This window comes from Diadema setosum, chromosome 6 (assembly GCF_964275005.1).
Source record: "Diadema setosum chromosome 6, eeDiaSeto1, whole genome shotgun sequence".
NCBI lineage: Eukaryota > Metazoa > Echinodermata > Echinoidea > Diadematoida > Diadematidae > Diadema > Diadema setosum.
Genome location: NC_092690.1, coordinates 26,835,351 through 26,860,467, shown reverse-complemented (window position 1 = coordinate 26,860,467; position 25,117 = coordinate 26,835,351). Strand labels below are relative to the sequence as shown.

At 40.2% G+C, this 25,117-nt stretch overlaps 1 protein-coding gene across 1 annotated transcript; it reads right to left on the bottom strand.

Annotated features, from left to right (window-relative positions):
• Positions 1 to 8,568: 8,568 nt before the first annotated feature.
• On the bottom strand, positions 8,569 to 24,347 carry LOC140229675 (flavin-containing monooxygenase 5-like). The gene is made up of 9 exons (XM_072309917.1): positions 24,239 to 24,347; positions 19,311 to 19,456; positions 18,266 to 18,580; positions 17,018 to 17,394; positions 16,262 to 16,485; positions 14,762 to 14,817; positions 13,614 to 14,004; positions 11,404 to 11,663; positions 8,569 to 8,913 (listed from the first exon to the last, which is right to left on the bottom strand). The coding sequence occupies exons 1-9, from the start codon at positions 24,345 to 24,347 to the stop codon at positions 8,569 to 8,571; spliced, it is 2,223 nt and encodes a 740-aa protein (XP_072166018.1).
• Positions 24,348 to 25,117: the final 770 nt, after the last annotated feature.

Here is a 25,117-nt window from a genome sequence, read left to right as displayed (position 1 = left end):
TGAGCACACTTCTGAACAGAGACAACTTTATCTCAGGCTATGTCTTTTCAATACTGCTTTTGTCAACCACCCAGGTTGCATGCGAGACCAGAATATTTGTCATGGTATAACATATCCCCACCCACATCACGTCAGGCTCCAAGTTGCTTGGTTCAGGTTCTATACTAGGTAGGAATGATGATCAGGAAGTAAGTGAGCGACCAACCTTTGATGATCAGTTTTCATTGCAGTTCCACATAAACTGCCGCAAAATTTCAGGCTTCATTTGGAGCCTGAGCATACTGTAAATGCAATATTTTCGCAGCATGAAATTTTTGTGAATTGGATTGGAGCGGACAGCCTTCTTCCCTGCATTAAATTTTTGCGAATTGAATCTAACATTCAATGCATATAGTGTAGACAGGTACTTTCATGTGCATTTCAATCTTGTGAATCTTGGCTCTTGCGAAATTCGCGAAATTAAAATGCACGTGAACATTCCTCGTTTTACAATAAGCAGCTCCTTCGCTTCTTTCCAATTCAGCCCTCTTGAGCTGCTTGTGTTAATCATGTCATTTGCCATGTTCAAAGAGTTCAGGAATTTTACCGTACAGTGAACAGTAAACAAAATAGGCACAGAATACCGTACCATATAGTGCATGCGGTGCACAATAAAAGCGCCAGTGGCAGCAGAGCAGTAGCAGTATGTACGGGTATGTTGGTAACCAAGAAGTGCCGCTTTACAGCTGGCTTATGGGTCAGTAAATTTAGCCCAAGCTATTAAAATCAAGATACCTTTTAAACTGATGATAGTGCAGGCCTGAAGCAGACCTGACATAAGAGCACTTACAGTGTAGGTACCTCCTGATAACAGGCAAACTTTAGCTTTAGCTTTAGCTCAGGCTTAAATATTTTTTGACCATTTTACGCCGGAGTTCAGGACCCGACCTGAAGCGAGGTAACTCCCTGTTTAAAAGGGGTACGGTATCAAATTCTCAACCAAAGCACTCCTCACAACCATCTTGTCCCCATACAGTACATACAATGTACCAGCTACTGTAATCCTTGAGTGCATTCCACTTTCACTGCAGAAGGTCCATCCATGGTTGTCAACAGCCTGAAGAATGCAGTTCCTGATTCAACCTTACTTACACACAGCCCTAAAAAGCTAGGCCTGTTGCTGTGAGTGTACACAAGTGTTGCAACAGGATGCCTTGTTGTTGCACGGCATCTGGTCGGGCTAGATGCAATCGTGGCATTGGCTCCTTGGAGTATTCTTTCTCTACTAAAGACCAGTAAGGACACAAGTTTCATATGTAACATTTAATCTTTTTCACCTCAGCAGTCAAAGCATCAAGAATTTATTTAAAGGTGCATGGTCTCGGTGGTTTAGTCAAATGCGTACGCGGGCGCAAGGCGCAAGTTTCCTATGGATCGAGACCTACATACGTACGCTATCGACTCCTCTTTAGCGCTTACGCTGTGGCCCACTTCCCCCCCGAGTCCGAAGAAGTCCGTTCCACTGTAACCAGTGGTCCAATCACAGTTCGGCTCATGATTCAGCTGAGGGGATGACAGCTTTAGCAAACTTCTTTTGTGATGCCATAATAAGAAACACATGCACGCACCCTGGCATTACTACAGACTGCATGATGCGCAGAGAAGACAACGAAGGCAACATTACCGTAACACCTACACGCTTTACTCTTTGAGAATTGACGACAGCTCAACTTTGGCAATCTTCGTGTCAACGCTAACGGTGATTGGCAGTATCATCAATAGCGCCCTCTACACTACCGGGACTATGCACCTTTAACCAATGTGAAGAAGGCTGCTCTATTTAGATCTACAAAATGTTGTATGCTTCATGGAATAGTGCCATGTTTCTGGCATGACGGTTTATACTTGCACTAAACTGAACTTCCCTGAAGAATAGACTCTAATGTATTTTCCTACACATTGTATTTAATATAAGATTGGCCTGCATCGTGGTCATTAGGGACATGTTCCATGGAGACTGCATCTGGCTTCACGGATCCCCTCCTATTGTAGAAATAGATCAACATGTCTACGGAGGAGCGCGATAACGTCAAAAAAATAAGACTCCTCCGGACAGACAGATCTTTCTGTCTATAAACTTACAGTAGCAAGCTGCGATACCACGCATATCACTCAACTGACAACAAGCATCACACTTCATGATTCTTTACCGAGGTGCTACAGAAGGGCTACAAACATAAACATAAAATAAAGGCAACAATAAATCAGGATTCCAAAGTCGAACTTGAAGAGTAACCATGCATGGAGTTGTTAAAGAAAAAAAAAAAGTGATATGGCTTTGTCTACTGCCAAGAAGCCCTCGATCGGCCCTCCCCCGGCAATCTTCCACTGGTTCCAGTTTGCAAAGCACAGAATAGTAAATTCATGCGTTGCATCCCCTACCTGATTTGTTTTGTAGGCTACGTAGACACGACAACTTAGGCCTATCAAAGGCAAAGCTGGACTTGTTGCGTAGTAGGGGGGTCTAGATGACAAGAAGTTTCAGACGCTCCTTGCGTAGCGTAGATCACATCATGCATCACCCACTGATTCAGGCACTTCTCGAGTCTTGCCCTTGGCACATAAAGTTGTCGGCATAGATTTTCACTCTAACTCAAGATCTAAATAACACTTTCTGGCAAACAGTCCTTCAAGTTGCCGTTATCACAGTGAGTGACAGAGGCCTACACAATCAAGGCTTCGATTCTCTTGCACAACGTGACGGTGGCCAGATAAAGGGAAGTGAGGTTTCACCCCAGGTACGTGTTTGTGGTAGCTAGCTGGTGGTGGTGAGGTGGTGGTGGCCGGCCCCTGGTGGGAAGCTCCCTTTCTCTCCCTTCTAGTCTCTGACGGAGACTGCTGTTGCCGATACCATGCAAGGAAGTTGCACTATAATGACTGGCGACCGGACCTGCGACGGTCACGTCGTCTCAGACCAACGTGTAAATGTGAACGTGCATTGAAAGGTACATGTATTTTGAGACTGGGGACATTGGCTAATTTCGGCCTTGCACAACTCAGCCGTACAGAACGAATTCGACCGCGTTTAAACGTGTAGAGTGATCATGGTTTATTTAAGAGCCATCTGATATTTTACATCAGTAATTTCTGTAAACCTTGAAAATACAATCCCAATGGGTGTGCGACGTGACAGCAGTGGCGGATCGGGGGGGGGGGGGGCAGGGGCGCACTGGGCGCACGCCCCCTTATTTATTTATTTTTTTTTTTCATAAAAGAAATAAAAGAGGAAAAAAAAATGAAAGGGGGCGCCGGTACTTGCACCCCCTTTAATTTTCGATTGTGATAGTGGCATCAGAAAATTGCGCTGTAAGCCTTTTTTTTTTTTCTTGCTTGACGTCAGCCGATGAAACCCGGATTTTTTTTTTTTTTTGCTTCTTTGTTTGTTTGTTGTCATTGTTTGTTTGTTGTTGTTTTTTGAGGGGGGGCTTGCTTGTCAGCTGATAAAATCAGGAAGTGGCACCAGAAATCCGCCTATTTTCTGAATTATTTATCTTTCTATCAGCATCTACGGCTAGCTAACCATTTAAGATACGCATTTCTCAATGGTCTAATTTTAAGGCTTTTTATGAGGTTCAGAAAAGAGGAACATCGTATCAAATCCCTCATGATCTACCATAGAGGCACAATTTCTCCTTCATTAAAAGCCCCACGCACGCCGCGGATCAGGTTACGCCCTCTATCGAGCAGCAGTAATACTGTCCCTTCTATTTTTTTTTTTTTTTTTTTCCTGCAGCAGTTATTCTGTATTCAAACAGCGGGATAATCTGGCATGCGGACAAAAAATCAGGTAATTGCACAACTTAGTTAAGTGTAAAATCAAGGAACTTCTTGGTAAAATGCTACTAAAGTAGGCCTATGCAAAAAAAAATAAATAAATAAAATGTAGGTCCATATACACGCATTATACAGCCCTTTTCTTAATCTGAAAGATTTAAAAGTCAAGTACTAAATCTGGCAAACAAAAATGTTAAAAGTTGATTTGATATAATCAAACGAATACTCTAGCTCCCTCCCAACGGGTACGGTTGAACTTTCTTTAAACAATATATTGGAATCCATTATCCATAATCGACTTCAAATAGGACATTCTATCATTATGTACGCGTGAATTATCAAGCATTGTAATAAAAATAATATAATATAACAAATTATACTATTATCGGCAGTAATTACAGGGATCGTATAGTTTTGGTTGAGACCTAATTTAAGGTTTCTCACATTTTTGGTGAGATAATGAGAAACCTCTTATAAAATATTATAAAAGAGCATGTAATTCTATGAGAAAGTTAACGTTTATTATTTGATGAAAATTGGTTTTGAAATGGCTGAGATATTAAAAAAAAAAAGAGCGATTCTAATAAAGTGTGGGACCCACACTTCATATTGCTGTATTTTACTTTGTTTTTGGATGTTTCAGTCATTCCAAACTCGATTTTCATTAAATAAGCTTTGAATTTCTCTTAAAATGGTATGTTCTGTGCTATATCATAAGTGTTTTCTTGGTATCTCGCAAAAAGTTAAAAGCCAGTCTCATCTCCACCAATACTGTACTATCCCTTTTACAATCGAGGTACTGTGTCTTTGCAGCAAGTCTTTATTACCATACATTGAAGATGCAATCCGCATCGCAGTAAATGATTTTACATACTCGTCGCAGCAATATACTGAATATGAAATCAAATTATAATCAGGACAAGGGGTCAAATATAAAGTGTATAACTATGGCTTCCTAATCGATACATTGTCGATACCTGTACAAACGTCATAATCAATACCACTATTCCATATGTATTAAATACGTGATCCACCTCATCAGCCCTTCCCCCTCCGTTTTATGCACACCACACAAGTATACCTTACTCAAGCACATTTACACACACAACACCTACTCACCAAACACATACTATTACAACAACAGCGGCTACACACACTGTCGTGCAAAATTAACTATAAATACTATACAATGTGTATCTAGTAAAAGACCATCGTGTTTTCAATCAATTCAAAAGTTGGTTAAAATTCCTAGCTGTTGTGCAATATCACATTCCAGCGTATCTTGTTTCATTCCTAAGTTTCTCTCCTCTTTTCGGCAAGCCATATCATTCTTTCCTTTTTATTTTCACATAATGTAATTATGTCAGCCTAGAATCTGTTTGTTTTCATATAATACATTCCATATCACTTGGCTTAAAAGGTATATGTTATCAATGTATAATGATACTAAAAACAATTACGCTGAAATAAAACACACACTGTGCACATGGCTATGGTGTTCGTTTGTTCTTTATATTATATATACTATCATACAGTTGCGCCTGTAATCAAAACGGACATGAACAATTACGTGCAGCACATCAGTGTCTTGAATAGTATCTTGCGTTTTCAAGAAAGAAGAGAGAGAAAAATGGGGCTCTATACAACAAATGATTTGCCCCAAGAATAGTTCTACGATAGAAACCACGTGTACAATCAAAATACATACGATACTTGATAGAAACAATTTCAAACAATAGAAGGCTTTTAGACTTTGGCTAAGATAATATGCAGCTAGGGATGAATCTAACACCGCACAAAGATCATGTACGAACTCGAGAGTAGTGCATATAACAAAATGGACGTCGCCATTATTGAAATAGGAACAGCAAAAACTTAAAACAAAACATCAGTGTACACAATTAACAAACATAATCATTACGTTAGTTTTTTGAGGAACTTGAAACCACCGGGGGGGGGGGGGGGCTTTTTGCCCCCCCCCCCCCCTTCAGATCTCGGTCGTGGATCGTGCGATCCTCGCGAAAATTTGCACTAAGGTAGAGGCCGATGTAATCTACAAGACTGTATAGTTAGATTTTTCACATTTTAATTTATGTATTTTCTATTAATTAATTTATGCTAATTTATGCAAAAACACATTTTTGCCTATAAATTAAAAAATAAAGCTCCAAGACTTCAAATTTTTGGTGAACATATTTTCGATATCCTCAACAGTAACAATTATTGAAGCAAAAATTCGGCTTCATGATTATTTCTTATGTATTTTATAGTTTATTGAATTTCTTATGTATTTCTTTGTTTTTTACTTTTTGTTTTTGTTGGTTTTTTCGTCAAAATTTGTCGCAGAAACTTTTTAAAGCATAATCAGGCTTAAATAAATCATTATCAGCCTTTGAAAGTAACAATATCTATTTTTATATGAACTAATTGCAAAAACACAATTTACATTGGATTTATACACAAAATCACGTTTTTGAGCAACATTTGGGTCGACGGATTGTTTTCAAAGGGGCGTGGCTTCAAAACGGTATGCCCAGGAGCGACAAATTTGGTCTCGAAAGTTGCGCTTTACTTCAAAGAAAAAAGTCATAAAATGTCGCGGCGAGAGCATCACGCATTCCGGAATAATCACGCGAAACGTCGGGGGGGGGGGGGTGGGGGGCAAAATGCCCCCCCCCCCGTGGGGTAGGGTTAAACTAACAAAAGAAATGTAGGCCTACTTCTTCCCTCGCTAACGTACAAAAAATATATATGTGTAAAGAAATCACGTCGAGATTATTATTATTATTATTATTATTATTATTATTATTATTATTACGGATATTTTGTAAGATGAGAGATTATAATGTTTCACGTTTCAATAGTTTTACTGGGCTAGTCACAAACGCTGCCATGAGAGGGCGTTGTGCTAAAAATGTTGTTCGTCACACTTTTGACAACATGGAGTTTGTTATTCATGCAAGGATTCGAAGAGACCCAGGTGGCGTTTTGAAAGAAAAGCGACCGCAGATCGGGCCAAAGTGAGAATACGCTTGAGTATACCTCGCTCAAAGCGTCGATGAACGGCGTCGCCATGGTTTCGCCGCACAATGTAATCTGCCAAGGCGCCTTAAAGTTCAAGAATGAGCAATATTAAATGGGTTAGTCAAATACTAGTTAGTGATTGGCTAAACACAGTCACGTGATGGAGGCGCATTCGTTATGTTCGCCCATGGGAAAACATTTTCACGTAACAAAATGACAGAAGGCATAGGACCGCGCGCGCACAGCAAATTTGGCTCTGCTGATCAGGGTGTTCCACCCCATGAAGTGGCAATAAATTCAATGACGCTATTTGCTTTGTTATACATTATGAGCTCCCATGCGAAGACTATTCATAATGTAATTCTTTTGTTGCATGAGCTCCCGTCAGTATGGACACGTTGTTTGTTTGTTTGTTTGTTTGTTTGGGGTTTTTTATGGACTAACGGACACAATAATAATGCTGTGAGCTCATGGAGACATTCTGTACTACTAGTATTATGGGGATGAATGATGAAAAAAAAAAGTTTTATTTGTAAATGAAATTGTGTGATATTATGCCAGGACTAGATTGGATAATTTATTCCCTGTAATCAGTAATACCAAATTCCTTTTATTTTCTTCCTAAAAACAAAATACAACTCAATTCGAGCTAAAAATCTTGTCACTTGAAAATCAAAGCCATGTCTGTATAGCCATTTGCATTCACGCATTCATACAGTAACAAAATAAACAGCGAAACAAAAACTAAACCAAAATAGATGGCGTACATGACAAAAGAAATCCACAAATAGACAATGACAACATTGACTATTACTATAAGTTGAGTTGCAAAATATGCAGTCGCTTGAAAGATGGTGGTCTTTCACGAGTGTGTGTGTGTGTGTGTGTGTGTGTGTGTGTATTTGTTTGTTTCTTTGTTGTTGTTGTTGGTTTTTTTTTTTTTGGGGGGGGGTAGTGTTGACCACAAGATTTTTGAGAATCATCATGGGCAGGATGTGCATACGTGAACACGCTCTTGCCATGTTGTGGTCTCATTAACACAGACGGTGTAGGCCTAAAGGTCTTTTATGTAATCTGGGTGGGGGGGGGGGGGCCGTGGTGCCAGTGATTACAATATCGTTAAAGGGATCCAAACCATGCAGGAGTAATGTTGCAGATTCTTTTTATTCTGTCATGGTTATTTTGTACATTTTGTAAAGCAAATCACAACTCCATGTGTATTATAGAATTGCTGGTGTGAAATATGTTTCAATGTACTCACGTTGGACTCGAATACACAGAATGGGTCGTTGAGTATGATGAACTTTCGAACATTGAAACTTTGAAACTTTTAGGAGGACTTAATTGCAACAAGGTGACAAATCCTTACAAATAAAGCAGTCATATAGGAGCTTATTAACACCAGCAAGATGAAGTCGTGCAGGACGGTTCAATAATACATGGTGCCAAACCGGGTAGAGAGCGCAAGGGGGTGAATAAGACCAAGGAGGTGTTTCATTGGTAAGACCCAACGGACTTGCACACGCGCACACAAACAAATAGAGATAACACGGGTCCCATACAACAGTCTGCTCTGCAATAAACACACACAAACGCATACAAACGAAACAAAATACTAGTAATGCATACTGGTAGCTTGAGACCATGACTAAAAGCTATGCAAGTTCAACGTTCAGTAGTGAGATCTATTCGAAGTTCCCACCGGTTTCCACAATTTACCGTGTATAGTTTTTATACACTTTCGTAGCATCGAATGACAAATCCAATGACGATGGCGAACAAAGCAGCAAACATTATTCTGAAGTGGAACGAATTCTCGGGAGATTTTATTGTCGCCACAGCTTCAGGACGCACTGTCGACAGGGTCAAACCGTAGTGGCTATAATCGTCCATTTGGAGAAGTTCCTCCCTAGCGCTGGGTGTGGCCCCAGGACCTACCAGTCTGTAGCTGGGGGGATAGGCCCAGCCGATGTAGTAGTGGTAGGCGAGTTTGGGATCGGTGAGCAGGAGTTTCAGCAGGCTGGGACGAGTTCCAATTATCCCGGCGATTGCGTCCATGTACTTTGGTGGATCGTGCTGAAAATGGAAAAGAAAGACGGCATACAAATGACGACAAAGTAGTAATAACATTACGCTCAAAACCGTGATTGTTCCATTCATGTAGCATTGAATAGTGTATACCTTCCATGAAAATAAAAAAGGAGCTGTTCGGCACGAAAAAAAAAAAAAACCAACCCCAAAACCAACATGATTATACCACTATCACAAACATGAAAGTAAGATTAGAAAAAAAAAGAAGATATTTCAACCATAACAAATAGTGAAGGTTGACTTGCTTTTCCTTTGTGGCAAATATGAATGGTGATTGGTATAAAATAAAAACAAAAATGCTGGCGAAAAATAAAAGTATATATAAAGAAAACTAGAAATGTCGCTTTGGCGACTGGTATGCCTCCGCCATAATGCATGATTTTCCCAATAGGTCTAGATAGTACATGTGGACAATGTGTGATTACATTTTCACAAAATTGGCAAAATATTGAAATGACAAGTTTGTCACAAATGTGTTGAATGTTCACCTTCCTTGACCTAGGTTTAATTGGATGAATAGGAGAGCATGTATCTAGGGATTTAAGGACTTTAACTCGACTTTGACCCATTCATACATTTAGGCATTGAGTAATTTTCAAGGTACAGGTGTGGAGAAAAAGTGCAATTTCTGAATTGAATAGTAAATTGTTACCATTTTCATCTGGCCCTTGACCGTAAAATTCATAAGATAATCACTTTCAAGTAGAACATGCATAATATGTACTAAGTTTCAAGATAATTTGAGCCACTTCCGAGATATGGAGGAAAAAGTTAGTTCAGCACTTTCACTTGATCTTTGACCTTTTGATCTTTGAGGCAAAAAAAGAAGAAAAAAAAAACTTTCCAGAGAATTTCTATTAGGTTACACATGTATGCATACACCAAGTGTAAAAAAAAAAATAACCCTGCTGGCATTGCATGATAGGAGGGAAATAGTAAAATTTTGAAGTGTTGCACTTGACCTTTGACCCCTGACCTTTGACCCCATGAACCCTACATTCTCTAGATAATCACTTCCAGTCAGTATATGTATATACTATGTTCCATGAAGATACCTTGAACAATTTTCCAAGGTATGGAGAAAAAAAAAAAGTTTTAATATTTTTACTTGACCTTTTGACCTTTGACCTTTGACCTCATGACCCAAACTTTCACCAGAGAATCTTAATTGGGTAATACATGTATACACTAAGTTTCAAGAAAATATCTTCAGGCATTCAATAGATATGGTGGAAATAGTGAAATTTTATTTATTTGACCCTGACCTTTTGACCTTTGACCTTTGACCTCATGACCCAAACTTTCACCAGAGTATCTTAATTGGGTAATACATGTATACACTAAGTTTCAAGAAAATATCTTCAGGCATTCAATAGATATGGTGGAAAGAGTGAAATTTTATGTATTTGACCTTCACCTTTTGATCTTTGACCTTGAGCATGTGCACCCAAAAGTTGATAGGCACAACTTCACCCCCTAATACACATACATGCCAAGTTTCATTAGGATACCTCAACGGGTTTTGATAGTTACCTTGTCCACAAAATTCATTACGGACGGACGGAAGGACGGACGGAAGGACGGACGGACGGACGGAAGGACGGACGGACGGACGGACGGACAACCCGAAAACATAATGCCTCCGGCACCACTTCGTGGCGGAGGCATAAAAAATATGATTTTAACATATTTTCTATGTATTTCTTTATATTTTGGTAAATAGCGCCCTCAATGGGTGACCTTGGGAAATTTCAAATATTGGGTAGAGTACGAGTTATCTGCCCATGTGCCAAATATGACGGTGATGCACCATATAACAAAGAAGTTATAAAGGGAGGCACAAAGTGTTCCCCCCCCCCCCCCAACTTGGGCCTGGAAGGGGTAAAAAATAATAGCTTGGGCTTTAATAGGATTAAAGCAGTGTTGAAATTACCAGGTAGACTTATATCAACTCTAAACTTTTCAAAGCGCATTGTAGCATTCAGCACTCTCAGGCAAGTGTTTCTGTCTCAATGTAGCCATCAGCTTTCAAGTTTAATATGGTGATAACGACTTCTCATAATGCTACGCAAATCTAGCAACTGTATCACATTCCACAGTGACAAAATTAATTAGTTGTAATTTTGTCACTATGGAAGGTGATACAGTTGCTTTGCGTAGCATCATGAGAAGTCGTTATCACCATATTTGAAAGCTGATGGCTACACTGAGATGGAAAAACTCGCCTGACAGTGCTGAATGCTACAATGCGCTTTGAAAAGTTCAGAGTGGATATGACCAATGTATATCTAATATTTTTTTTAAATAAAAAAATTTACTTGTGCTCTGTGAAAGTGCAGCTAGCTGGCTATAAAACACGGCAAAGAGACGTGTTACGTCAGGTGATGATTTTGATTATGATTGTTTAGTTTAGGAGTCATTCTACTGTGAGGATAGAAAAGAATTAAAAAAAAAAGGGGGGGGGGGGAAGCTTACCACGAAGGCGTACCGCGGGCCGAAATAAGTTTCGGTTTCTTCTCTTTCGCGAGCAATCTCCCGCTTCATAGATTTCATGTCCGGCAAACGGGCCTGCTTCTTGAGCACGTTAACTGCGAGTCTCGCCTGCATTTCGCTCACGATGTTCTGCCCCATGGTGTCAGGGACGGCCATACCAACGAATAGCAGTGTACGGGGCGACATTTCTATCGGAATGACGTGCTTGTACCAGTGAAGCGGCCCCACGTCGGCTAGGAGACCTTTATAGGTACAGGTAATGACAAAGAAAATCTAGATATTCAAACCATGAACGTTAGTCACGATTAGTTCTTCAGCGCTAGCATGAAAAATATTCGGATACAATGGAAATGCAGTAATTATTTTTTTCTTGTTTGGTTTTATTGTTCTATAATACATGTTTTGACGAATAAACAAAAAAACATAACAAGAAATTGAATGAGTGAATTTATTGGCAATATGAAATAATGCTACGATCATAAATCAGGGCCGCATCCGGCAGATTTGTAGCCTGCTGGGTAACCGCTGGAATTAAGTCATCGCTCAACGATTTTTGGAGAAGTCGAGAGGGCGCAGTGAAGCCGCGGCGATGCCCGAGCGATGTCCTAACGATTTCCCGTCGGTCACCAGTCGATTTTTGGTCAAACCTTGCCGAAATGGAGGAATCTTTACTGCCAGCTGCAGTCAAGCGGTGATGACCCACAAATAACCGGACGATCTTTTAAGAAACCACCCGGCGGCCGGCTGGTGATCGGTACCACATCTGCCTGTGTCCCGCACGCGTATCGGCGGCGGCCCACAGGTCCCTGCTATCACTTCGATGTCGCCATCGAAATTTTAACTCTACAGTAATACTTCAGCGGCAACTGATGATGTCCTAAAAATCAGCGGTGCCCGGTCCGTAGCCGGGATGCGTGCCCGGCCAAGAATGGCTGAAAACTTACCACCCGGGCAACGAGCAGGCTGATTTTGAAGGGTTGTGAAAATATGAGGAATCTATATTGAATCTAATTGCATGCAGGGAGTAGGTTCCCAATAAAACTTACAGGTGAAAAGGATGACGAACTATGAAGTGGGAGAACACATACGTCGAGGTATAAAAGACCCCCCCCCCCCTTAAAAAAAAAGACATGCTACGATGACAACCTACAAAATCAGCCTGCTTAACGGCTGGGTGGCGAGTTTTTAGCCAATATCGGCCAGACACTGACCGGCGACCGACCGGGCACCACTGATTTTTGAGGGCAGCGCTCAGTCGTCGCTGATGATTTCTTGAAAATTGGCCAGTAGCTGTGGGATACCGTCCAGTTGCAAGTGGGCCATCACTCGGTGACTGTTCGGACTCTGCCCCGAGAAGATCCCCGTATTTCGCCGAGTATTTACTTAACATCTACCTGTGGCGGACGGGAAATCGACAGGGTATCGCTCAGGCATGGCTGGGGCTTTTATACAGCCCTCTCAACTTGTCGAAAAATCGCTGGGCGATGCGTAATTCAAACGGCGACGCAGCAGGTTACAAATAGAACGGACGCCGCCCTTGCCTCAAGTGAGTACAAGAACGTGGCGCGATCACCAGAGCTAGCCCGATACAATGACGGAAATGCAATCAAACCTGCACCTAAAAATTAAGCCCAGCAAGTTAGAGGGATTCCCAACAGACATGACTTTATAAAAAAAAACCCCAATAATTCCAGTTTTGTGTCTGCCGTCTGTTTGCGGTTTGTTGTTATGTGTATGTGTGTGCTTCTATTCCATTATTTTTCTTTAATGAGTAGGCCTATATACCCTACGCGGGACAATAACTTTAGTTTATCCGAAGTTATGATGCACATACCAAAAGCATTCACTTTTCATTGTCGGCTAGAACCCCCTTGATGATTCAGAAGCGTTAAAACTGTTTTACTTGCCTGATAGTTTCGTCTCTGTGAATGTGCTACAGAAATAATAATGATTAAAAAAAAACAACAGCAACGTCACAACGCAGACAGAAAACTGCAGTGGTAAGATCTTAAGATTATGAAAACATTATGCCTTTTGAACAAATTTCATCCGATCCCAATGCGCTGCAACCATCGTTGTTTTTTCTTTTCTTTTCGTGAATCTGAAGTCAAGGGACTTCAAAAAATAAATCACATGCTACTAGTAATTTTTGTATCTCCTGAAGAACACAATGTGTGCTTTTCTCCACTTACCTGGGATGAGGTCAAAACGGAGAAAGGGATACTTCACATCGTAGCCCGTGGCGAAAATGATGACGTCAAGGTCTTCTACTGTCGACCCATCGCTCAGGATGACCTTTGACCCTTCCACTCTTTGAATGCAGCTCCTTACTCTGATGTCGCCGTTCATGATTCTGTCGCTTGCGCCGGCGTTGATCATCGGCAGCTTCAGTGCCGCTGGGCTGGGGCACTGGAAACCGAGTGCCATGTGGTCAGTGGCTTCTTCCACGATTGTCTGCATTCTCTTAGCCCTGTAGCTATCGGGAAGGAGTTCGTGCCATCGTCGGTTGAATTGGTAATTCCACGGTCGCCTCCGAATCATCAAGGGCCAATACCAAGCCCCTCGTCGCATGCTGAGGTAAATCTGGTATGCAACGCATACAACAACCCAAAAAAAAAAAAGCGAAATGTATCACATATCTTAAATCTCACATCTTACATATCTCGTAGTCGAGAAGACCGTTGGGGCACCACTAAAGACTTCACAGCCAGTTTCCTTCACCCCTCCCTCTCCTCTGCCTTCCTTTGTGCCTCTCTCAACCTAAGGCCTGGATGTCCAGTCTCGTATGTTGTCTTCCCATCTCTTCTTTAGTCTACCTCTTGCCTTCTTTCTTCTCACTGTGCCTTGTAAGATTGTTTTGGCCAATCCTGATGATCTCTCTATATGCCCATACCATTTGAGTTTGCGTATTTTTACTGTTGACAGTAGGTCTTCAGAGGGCCCGATGGCTTGTTGGACTCGGTTTATTACCTCACCATTGATAATGTGATCTTTGCAGGAGATGCCAATTATTTTACGATAGGATCTCATCTCTTTGGTCTGTATTCTCCTTTCTAGATCTTTGCTTAGGGTCAATGCACATAAATGTAAATATACATGTGTGTGTGTGTGTGTGTGTGTTTGTGTGAGTGTAATACAAGGTGCTCGTTCCTGTCTCATACTTTCTTAACAGTAAGTAGCAATTTTGTTAGCCTATAGAAACTTGCCACTATTGCATGGAGATTATGATCTTTCAACTATAACCTCTCACTAATTATCGACATGTTTTCAAGCATTATACAACATTGTCAAAAATAACGTTTCTGAAACAAACAAAGAAAAATGTTGCACGTTATGTTACCTGAGAGGCATAGGGACTCGCGACGGTTGCAACGTCCGCGGCAGAAATGCTTCCGCCTGCAAACGAAAGAAATAAAAGCGCGATAAGAGTGACGATCTTAATGTCACAAAACATGATATCCAAAGCTGCTTCAAACGTGGGTCTTTTTTTAATGTTTTTAATATTGACACAGCACGCATAAGGTTGGCACCCAGAGACGATTGAGTAGCACTAGCCAAATAATTTTCATCGCCTGGAGTGGCTGAATACTCCGACTCTTGAATGACAATCTCCGGAGCACATGCAGCAGATGAAGTCCGTTGGGGCTGAGACTGAGACTGCCCTTGCCATCCTTTTGGCTATCTTGTCAGTCTGCTGTGCATTTCTTTCAGCTTCAGCCCTCTTGACGCCCTATCTGACATTACCTCCACACAGCTGACGATTGTCAGTTGCACCTTCGCAGGTGTTTGGTGTCGATGTTAGATATCTTCATATCGCGTTTGCACACGTCCTTGAAGCGAAGATGCGGCCTTTCCATGAGGCGAGACCCCTCGCATAGCTCTCCTTACCAATGCGTACAGGATGCCCTTTTGGATGCGGCCTGGTTCAATTCGACGTAAATGACCCAACCACTTAAGTCGTCTCTGGCGAGGAGCGAAAACATGCTGAGAATGCCGACACGCTTGAGGACCTATGTTTGTCACCCTATCCTGCCACTTTCATAATGTGCAGGAGTTGTCTGAGGCACGTAGGTGGAACGTGTTGAACCTCTACTCCTGACACAGGGCCGTTTAGCAAGGTTCTGAGGACGCAAGCTTGGTAAACGCGGAGCTTGGCGTTCATGGTCAGCTGACTGTTGTTCCATACACGCTTGTTCAGTATGACTATGACTGCAGTAGTTTCCATGTCCTATTGCTTATCTCAGTGTCAAGCGAGGAGGAACTGGAAATGGTGCGTAAACCTAGGTGAATTCAGTCCACTTCTAGATGCGCGTCATTGATGAAAGCATCCGAATTACAGTCATTGCTTGGGTCAAGTTAAAATCTTTTGCAGGCTGATAAGAACCTCTCTAACATTGGTTTTGGTATGCACTCAGGCGATGGTAAATACCTTCCCGTCCGCTCTGGTATGGATGTAGGCGTCTTCTGCCCAGCTTTCAAAAACGTACTGAGCATAGAGAAGACGATTCCGAAAAGTGTCGGTGTGAGGGTAAAGCCCTACTTCACACCGCTGCTTACTGGTAGAGAATGAGAAGTTCTACCGTTACAGCACACTCTATACTTTGCATATCCTCGTAAAAGGATGTGGCAATCTGGAGCAGTCTCGCTGGGAATCTTCTGCAGGAGAATGAAGAATCCACATCGGCTGAATAAGTCAAAGACTTTTGTCTAGTCTGTAAAGGCAATGTGCAGCGCGGCTTTTGCTGCTCTCGGCACTTCTCCTCCAGCTGGCATAGTGTACGTGAAGATCATGTCGACTGTAGATCGGCCTGCCCTGAAGCCGCACTGCTTCTCTAGATACATTCTGCCTGGACTAGACGTGCGAAGACTTTCCCTACAACACCGAGGAGGAAGATGCCTTGATAGTTGTTGCAGTCGCTATGGTTTCCCTTGTTCTTGTAGGATGTCTTGGGGGACGTGGCCTTTTCCCAGCAAAGACACAAGAGGTCGTGGAGGAGTTGTAGTGGTACTGGTTTGTCGCCCTTCAGCACTTCCGGTAGGATACCATCTTTTCCAGTAGCTTTTCTGCAGGAAAGACAGTCAATGGCTTTGTTGAGTCCTTCTATTGTAGGCAGGGCATCCAGCCCCTTCATGATTGAGAGACTAGGATATAAGGTGTCCAAGCCAGCCTTTGTCACCACATTCAAGTGGGTTGCGTACAATTCAATTCAATTCAATTCAAACTTTATTTCATTTTTCGAAAAGAACATAAACATTTCACTTTCTTCGGTAATAGAAAATAAGGTTACATAATCAAAACAAAGTAAATTGAGAAAAATATGATTGTGGAACCTTGGGGTAACAAATACGATGTCATGAAAATTGACTGACTGAAGTGTTAAAGACGATAATTATAACAATACGCAAAACATCGAAAAATGGAGGGACGCACTAAAAAGACAAAGCTTCTAGAATGTGGGACCCTCAGGTACAGAATGTCAAATAGAAAAATGAACTAATGCAAAAAGGGGGAAAAAGGCTGGGAAAAAAGTCAGGAAAAAAAGTCAAAAAAAAAAAAGTCTGGAAGCCCACTACAGTTCCAGGTTATGTTCCATACAGCCTTCCAGCCGCTTGAATGGTCTGTGACTGCCTCTCCTGTCTATTAGTCTTTAGTGGTGCAGTCTTGACGGTGGTAGGACCGATGGCAGTTTTGATGCCGTCGTACATGTTCCTTGCGTCTCCAATAAGTGCAACGGTCTGAATCCAGCTGTACAGGTTTAACCAGATGCCATTAGCACAGCGCTGTGTAGTCTGTTGAGTCTTGTTCTGGGGAGTTCTAAGAAGGTAGTGTGTGCTAGAGGTGCAATGGGGTTGTGTTTGTAGGCCAGCAGGCCTTTCCTGGACCAGTGGTCCTCTTGCGGCTTCAACGTCTGGTTTCATCTCTTCCCAATGAGTTTGGTACCAGTCGTCATTCTGACTCTGCTTCTTCCCGAACTTAATAAAGGTTGAGGAGTAGATAGCGCCACAAAGGTGGCACCACCATTACTATCAATGTCCATGACACTGACGATAGGAGTGGCCATCTTGTCATTGAAGGTGTCTTGAAATAGTCGACATCTCGCGAGGTCTTTGGTACAACCGATTGTAATGCGTGGGAGGCCTTTGGGTTTGGTACGATGTATTTTCTTTGCCATCAATCTTTCTTTGCTGTACTATACTGCCAGTTTGTTTAGTGCACACACAAAAAAAAAACAAACAAACCAACAACAACACCGATGCAAAGCCTCATAAACGATTCGATTGATTTGTAACAATGCTATGCAAATGTATATAAGCGTCAACGTATACAAATGTACTTATTTATCATTAATCCACCTCGATACATGTATAAGTAGTGTACAATGTTACCTGTAATTGGATTTTATGTTTTTATGTAGTATGATATTTCCTATTACTACAGGGCGCCTTTGGAAAGCAATTTCTTCAAAAGTGAACAGGCCAACCCTGCAGTATGAAATATATAAAAATGCCGTAGAATTTATATATATATATATATATATTTGGCGAAAAAATGTATACATATAAAGAATTATATATATATATTCATTTGGCGAAAAAATATATACATATAAAAAATTATATATATATATATATATATTTGGAGAAAAAATATATACATATAAAAATTATATATATATATATATATATATATATATATATATATATGGAAAGAGAGAGAGAGAGAGAGAGAGAGAGAGAGATCTATCTTTAAAGCCACAAAAAGGTGGTGAAAGAAGTCATATTAAAATAAGTAAACAATGTTACTATCACCAGCTCCATCATCTATAGTTTTTGCCTTACCTACAACAAGGATCCTCTTGTTTTTATAATCTTCTCCTTTAGTGAACTGGCAGCTGTGAATAACCTCTCCGGGGAAACCTTCTATCCCCGGTATCTCTGGGGTCCATCCGTTGGAGTAGAGTCCCGTTGAGACCAAGACTCCATCAAAGGTCTCGGTTGTTTCGGCTCCAGACCCGCTGCGCGCAGTGACCAGCCATCGCCCCGTCTTCGAGTAGTCTTCCGTGGGTTGGACATCAACCACCTCGGTGTTGAAACGTATGTGCTTTCCGAGCTTGAAGTGGTCAACGTAACCTCGATAATACTCCAGCAACTCCGACGCCTGCAGCAAAACACATTGATAGATGAAAACAATAACTAAGTCGCAAATATTTGTTAGCAGACGCCCAATCGTTCTAAAAAGATTGTTTCCATCGTTGTAGAAACGAAGTTCGGAGAGAGTACATGCTAATTAGTTGCACTGTAAAGTAGGTAACTTAAAGAGCTTGTTTCAAAAAGGTACTATAACCGTCTTCATCAAAATTGATTTTTTTTTTTTTTGGCACTCATTTTCAGTAGCTTTATTCACTCCTACTAAATAAGATATGAATTTCCAATTGGAAAGTTTTCAAAAATGACATCTAAAAATCAGTTCGTTTCAAAAAGTTACTACAGCCATCTTACTTCAGTCCCAAAAAGTTCTACTGCCTGTAATACCATCACAGGAAATTGACCACCAGAGAACAGTAAGACTTTACTTTATATTAACCTTCTGCACGGGGTTTTGGCTTTCTTCCGATCTGCTTAAAACACACTACAAAATCTGCGGAATTTCTTGAAAACATCTGACTGTATTTCGAATTAGCAATGAACGTGACTGAAAAGGAGCTCATCAACATGGTAAATCACCATAAGAAAGGACCAGAAATGAAATAAGTGGGCCAAAACAAAGGATAGTATGGTAGTTAAAGCAGGAAAGAACGTAGGATTATCCAGAACGATTGAGTTCATCAAGCAGCCTCCTTTCTGGGAGTGATGAATGTGTCATAAGATGCTCAAAGAGTGAACCATACCCTAATGAATGGAGGCAGTGTCTTGTCGAAGGCATAATCCGAGTACGCCATCATCTCCTTGCAGACATTGGTATGCAAGCCGACGTACACGGCGCCCGGACCCTTGGGGTCTGGCCGAGGCCCCTCGGAGAACAACCAGAGTCCACCTAGATATGGACGCACAGACGGACAAAAGAAACTGTAACAAGTAAACGACTTGGAGTTCAAATTCATGAAATTCTTCCATCGAGATGTTTTCATTGCAACTGATTGACAAATTGCCCTACATCGACGTAAATAAGCACTGAATATTGATCAGTGTTTTAGTAGTAGCCATGCATGATAAAAAAAAAAAAAATCATGGGCGTACATACTCGAGCAGGATTCGAACCTACGACCTCCTGATCACCGGACAGGCGTCATCTCCACTAGACCACCGAGCTTCCGCCCGACAGCAAGTGTTGGTTCTAATCCTTATAGCATGCAGCGGGTACTGCTTTGTTATTCTTATTTACGTCGATGTAGGGCAATTTGTCAATCAGTTGCAAACGACTTGGAGTGTTGTCGATAATTGTTTCAATTATTGATGGTGTTTCTTATGCAGCTACTATTTGAGATTATAAAACGAGAGTGACGATTATGTGATACTGATACATTGTATCACAATCGGGCTAGAGGTGTGCAATCCCATACACACACACACACACTCTCTCTCTCTCTACGTCAAACCGCGGTGATGCATATATAATTCTCTCAACAGTCGAAAAACAGGAAAGTCAATCCAACGAGTTTAAAGTATTTCTGAATAATATAATAGTGCGCCCGCGCGTGTGTGTGTGTTTAACGTGTTGCACATTCGGGAGTTTATATCGTGGCATGTAAAATCATGTAACAATACTAACGTATTGCAATTTATTAATTATTTATTGATGGTAATTCTAAGCACCGGCATTGGCATTAATATTTAGAGGAGAAGCATAAATATTGACCTACTCATTTTGTAGTTTTCTCTTCTTCGCGATTACTATTTTCATATGTTACGTTTCTTAAAAGAACTGAAATAGAATCTCTTCAGTGATGAATGCATCGGGACTGTCCAATATTTGCCTATATCGTCAGGTGATCGTAGCTTTTTCCCCTCGTCTGACATAATATCACAACATCTTAGAATATTGTTATGACAGAACTGAACTCTGAACTGTACGTACATGTACATTTACCATCGGAGCAATGACATTCTTCAAATTTTAATGTCCCTTTGATGCGAATAAATGAACGAGTGAATGAATAAATGTGAATTTATTATCCAATGAAATATCATAATCAGTGTACATGTTTACAAATATGCAGTCACATGGAAAATGCATGGATAATAAGGAACCAGAAAACAGCGTGAATGCTAGTCGAGTCTGGCCCCTTGAAGTTCAGGCAGTTACAAAGTCAGTTTTCTTATGTGTGTGTGTGTTTTTTTTTAACTATACAGTAATATCATATGCTCGGTTTTGGTTCACCATGTGCAAGTCCTTAAAAGAACTGTTAAAATGAAAGGAGGAAAGGGAAGGTAGAAGAAGAGGAAGCAAGAAATAGAGGCAGAGTATTCTTTCTAGAGTGTGTGTAGTCCGACCTGAAAAGGACTGTGAACCAGAGGGGATTAGAAGAGCACGGAGGACTCAACGTTTTTGACAGTCGACTGTCCCTCCTCATGAGTCACTCCTGAGAATGCACTCCTTCCATTTCTTGCTTCTTCTCCTACCTTCTCTTTCCTCCTTTCATTCTAACATTCCTTTTAAGGACTCACACATGTTGGATTATGTCAACTTTTTCTTTTCTTTTTGATGATGGAAATAAACTATTGAATTGAATTGAATTGAATTGAACCGAAAACTGAGCATAATTATGCCATGAACACAACCATGCAAACTCCTTCCTTCCAAGAGCACGATGCAGTAATATGTTACCACGGTTACTGTTCAATAAGTCAATAATCAATAAGATATTCTAGTGCTAATAAAAGCAAAATGATAGAAATTCATTACATGATGAATATAACTGATAATTTAATATAAAAATGCCATACACAATGTCTATTACTAACAAAAACTTTTTTCTTTTTGTAAATAATCAATGAAAAAAAAATGCTCTTCTTTCTTTTTCCTGTCCTCTCTCTCTTCTACAAAATTCGTTGTTTTGTAAAGTCTTGCAAAGTATACGCATAACTGTTCTTAGTCATTCTACTTACTTGTACCTTTTTTATACTTTACTATTCACAATGCCTTATGCATTTCTTGCAACTTCATGCAATTATATTATTTGTGTAATGTATGCATTGTATTTTGTCTTACTCCTTTTTGGATGAAAAGTTTGACTGATTAAATCGAATCGGACTGAAATATTTCAACTATCATAAAAAAAAAATTGACGGAAAAATCAACAATGTGAAACATTGAATGTCTCATAAAAGCTTTTGATTTGCGTACATGGCATATTGTATCATAATCTGTATCATAATTTTATTTAAATTTTATTTGCACATTCAAAATAATATTGTCTACTTCACTAATCATTGCAATATCCTTACTACAAAGTTTCCGTATTGTATACTCTGTTCAATCCACATTGTCTCGTTTGTATCATTCTCTGTGACAAAAGAAAGTGAAAAGTGTGCTATATTTTTGAAGAAAATGGAAATGAATTCAAATCGAGTTTTACTGCATTGCCTCTCAGCATGGACTGATGGAAGCCCAAAACTGGAACGCTCTCTGAAAAAAACAACAACCACATTTACCTTTAACAGATGGCAGATCATTCGTTAACAGGCAGAATCGTGCTTACAAGAAACACGAAAGACATTGCGTGACCACATGAAACGCAGCTAGTCAATGATGTTTGTGTATACACGGCTGTATAATGTAGGGGGTAAAATCAAAATAATCATACTTTAAAACAGACAATAGATTGGTGAGTCCCTTCGTCATTGCGCCTCGAATCGGGGTTAAAGTCGAAGGACGACGGGTAGCCACGAAACGAAGACCGTGCAGACTGACATTTCTACATTAAATAAAACACTGTATCTATAAATACGTATACGAAATGAATATCTGTGAGGGCACATTGAAGATTTCTTGAAGAAACTTGACTCGGTTTTTTTTTTTTTAACTATTACTACTCAATATAATGAGTTAAGACGTGATTAAGGAATAGAGTGAAATCCGACGACGTGAATTTAATATTTTTTTTTTATTCAGTTCAATTTTTAATTTTCCTTCTTCCATACCAGTTTCATCAAATTCGTCGATTAAACAAAACTGGAATTTACAGTTACGGTACACACATCACAGTTACATCCTCGCTGGAAACAACATTAAACATGACAGTAAATGAACGAGGACATTTTGATAATGTCAGTCGTAGTTTGCGCCACGATAGAAATTGTGGCCTTAATCGTGGGGTGATCATGGGGATCTTATCAGATCCCGAGGTCAGTCGTGGCAATCACGTTGATCATTCTGGTAATCGTGGTGTGCGTAGCAGCTCGCACGACATTGGGAATCCAGCATCACAGAAAGCTGCACACGTTAATTGCTGTCTTCCATTGACATTTTGATCCTATAAGCGTTTAATCAGCGTCTTAAAGGTATTGTTTACCCTTGGGAGCAGTGATTTAAAAAAATGTTCGAGTTATCACATTTGATGCATATGTATAGTGCAATATCTCGTGTTACAAAACATCCTAACACTTTTGTTTGTTGTTGCAATAAACCATAACAGTAGACGATTTTACTCTATAGTTTCAGTTTTATTTTAACTATTGTTTACAATACTTAACATTGATTACACCGATTAAAATTTTTGCAATAGTTGTATCTTTCCCTAACTCACATTTTAGAATTATTTTGAAGCACTATGTTAAAGTTGTTTTTTTTTTGTTTCATCTAAAAATGCGAAATAATGCCTTTAAACCTGCAGGTATCTTTCTTGCATGGACCCCTTTCCATGCATTCCTCCTCTCTCTCTCTCTCTCCCACTCTCTCTCTCTCTCTCTCCCACTCTCTCTTTTAATCCACGTTGCTTATGCCAGATAATATTGCTTGGTTTGCTTGGGTTTGAGTTTGTTTTAAAATGTTATTTCTGTCTGATTTGGTAGATATCATGGTTTGTGTTGCCACAAATTTTGCCACATATTATTTATATGAATGAATGAATTAATCAATTAATGTTTAAAACTTGTTTTAAACTGTAAACTGTTATCAAGTTTATGTAATACATCACTAGTTTGTAAAGCAGTTTTATGTGCAGAAGAGACTACTAGTGCCCTGTATAAAGGACACAGAATAAAATTTATAGACGGTGATCCCAGAGGATATACTCGGATCATCCAACAAAGAAGTACATGAATAAATTAATAAACAATAATGGATGGTTGAATAAATGAGTGAATGAAGGAGGAACGTTCTTATGTAAGTCCTACACAACGAGGTGGATATTTTCACGGAATATTATTATCATTAAAACCTTCAATATACATATGCCGTAGCTTAACGTTTGATCGCAATAAAATCTATGACCCACTCAGTTTGGACATTTGTAATGATAAACGTGTACTGAATATTTAATAGTGCAATAGCTTACAGGCTTTGCACTCCGCGGAATTTTGCTCAGAATATTGCTATCATTAAAACTTACAATATATTAATACGAATAGATACTTAACAAAAGTCTGTAATAGCAATGAAATAGAAAAAATAAAAGTATGAAAGTATGAAAATTTTAAATCAAAGCTCTCAAGGGGATTTAAATTCATACAGTGGACTCCCGTTATAACGTAATATTTTTTACTTCGTTCCCGTTATAACGAATTTTTATCTCGTTGTAACCGGAATTTCGTTATAACCGAGCTCGTTATAACATGAGTGCACTGTAGTTAATCAAGAGGGCAGACAGTATCTTACCGATGTCATGCTTCTTCTCGTAACATACCGCCTCAAGCCCTTCTTCCAGGCATGTCTTCAGAGAAACAAGGCCGGAGGCCCCGGCCCCAATCACCGCAACCCGTCGCATTCTGATACACTTCCACAAAATGTTCACATTTCACAGTTGGGGAAGGTTTTGTAGTTCGACCCACGTGTCATCACTTAAATCAAGGTAGAACGTATCAATGCGCAAAATCAGCCAGGCTCTGTCTCAAGAGAAAAAAAAAAGTTGCAATAAAGTAAATAAATCGATATCTTTTCTTTCTTTCTTTCTTTTTTATCTCTGGGGGTACAGAGACTTTCGAAACAGACACAAAACTGTAAATTTTACGTAGTCATTCGAGCTAAAACAAAATGATCAGGTGGTGGAACTTCTATGGTGGAACTACTTTTTATGAGAGGATGAATGAACACGCAGCTTGGTGTGTGACTCGGGAAATGCATGATCACTTCGTGCTCTGCCAAGTGATGCAAAGTCAGTCAGGATTTAGTCCAAATTGTTTATGTTGGCTTGTCATGTCGCGTGAAAGAAAAACGAAATCTCTGACGTCAGAATGTTCCAAGTCCTCCTTTGCGATTGAATGAATGTATAGTTTGAAAAGACTGGAAAATTGAATAGTGAAGACAAGTAGCGCACTGCGGAGTATAACTGGTTGAAAACGAAGCTGAGATATTGCGACCGAAACCTTTTTCAAACTTTTTTTTTTTTTGGGGGGGGGGGGGGGGCGAGAGACATGAGTTGTGCCTTTTTGAACGTTGGTGAATGATTGAATTGCCCAAGACAATACGGTCAAATCATACAATATCATAAGTAGCTCAAACTGTAAAATTGTAAAGTACGGTAAGGATGGGTTTCCC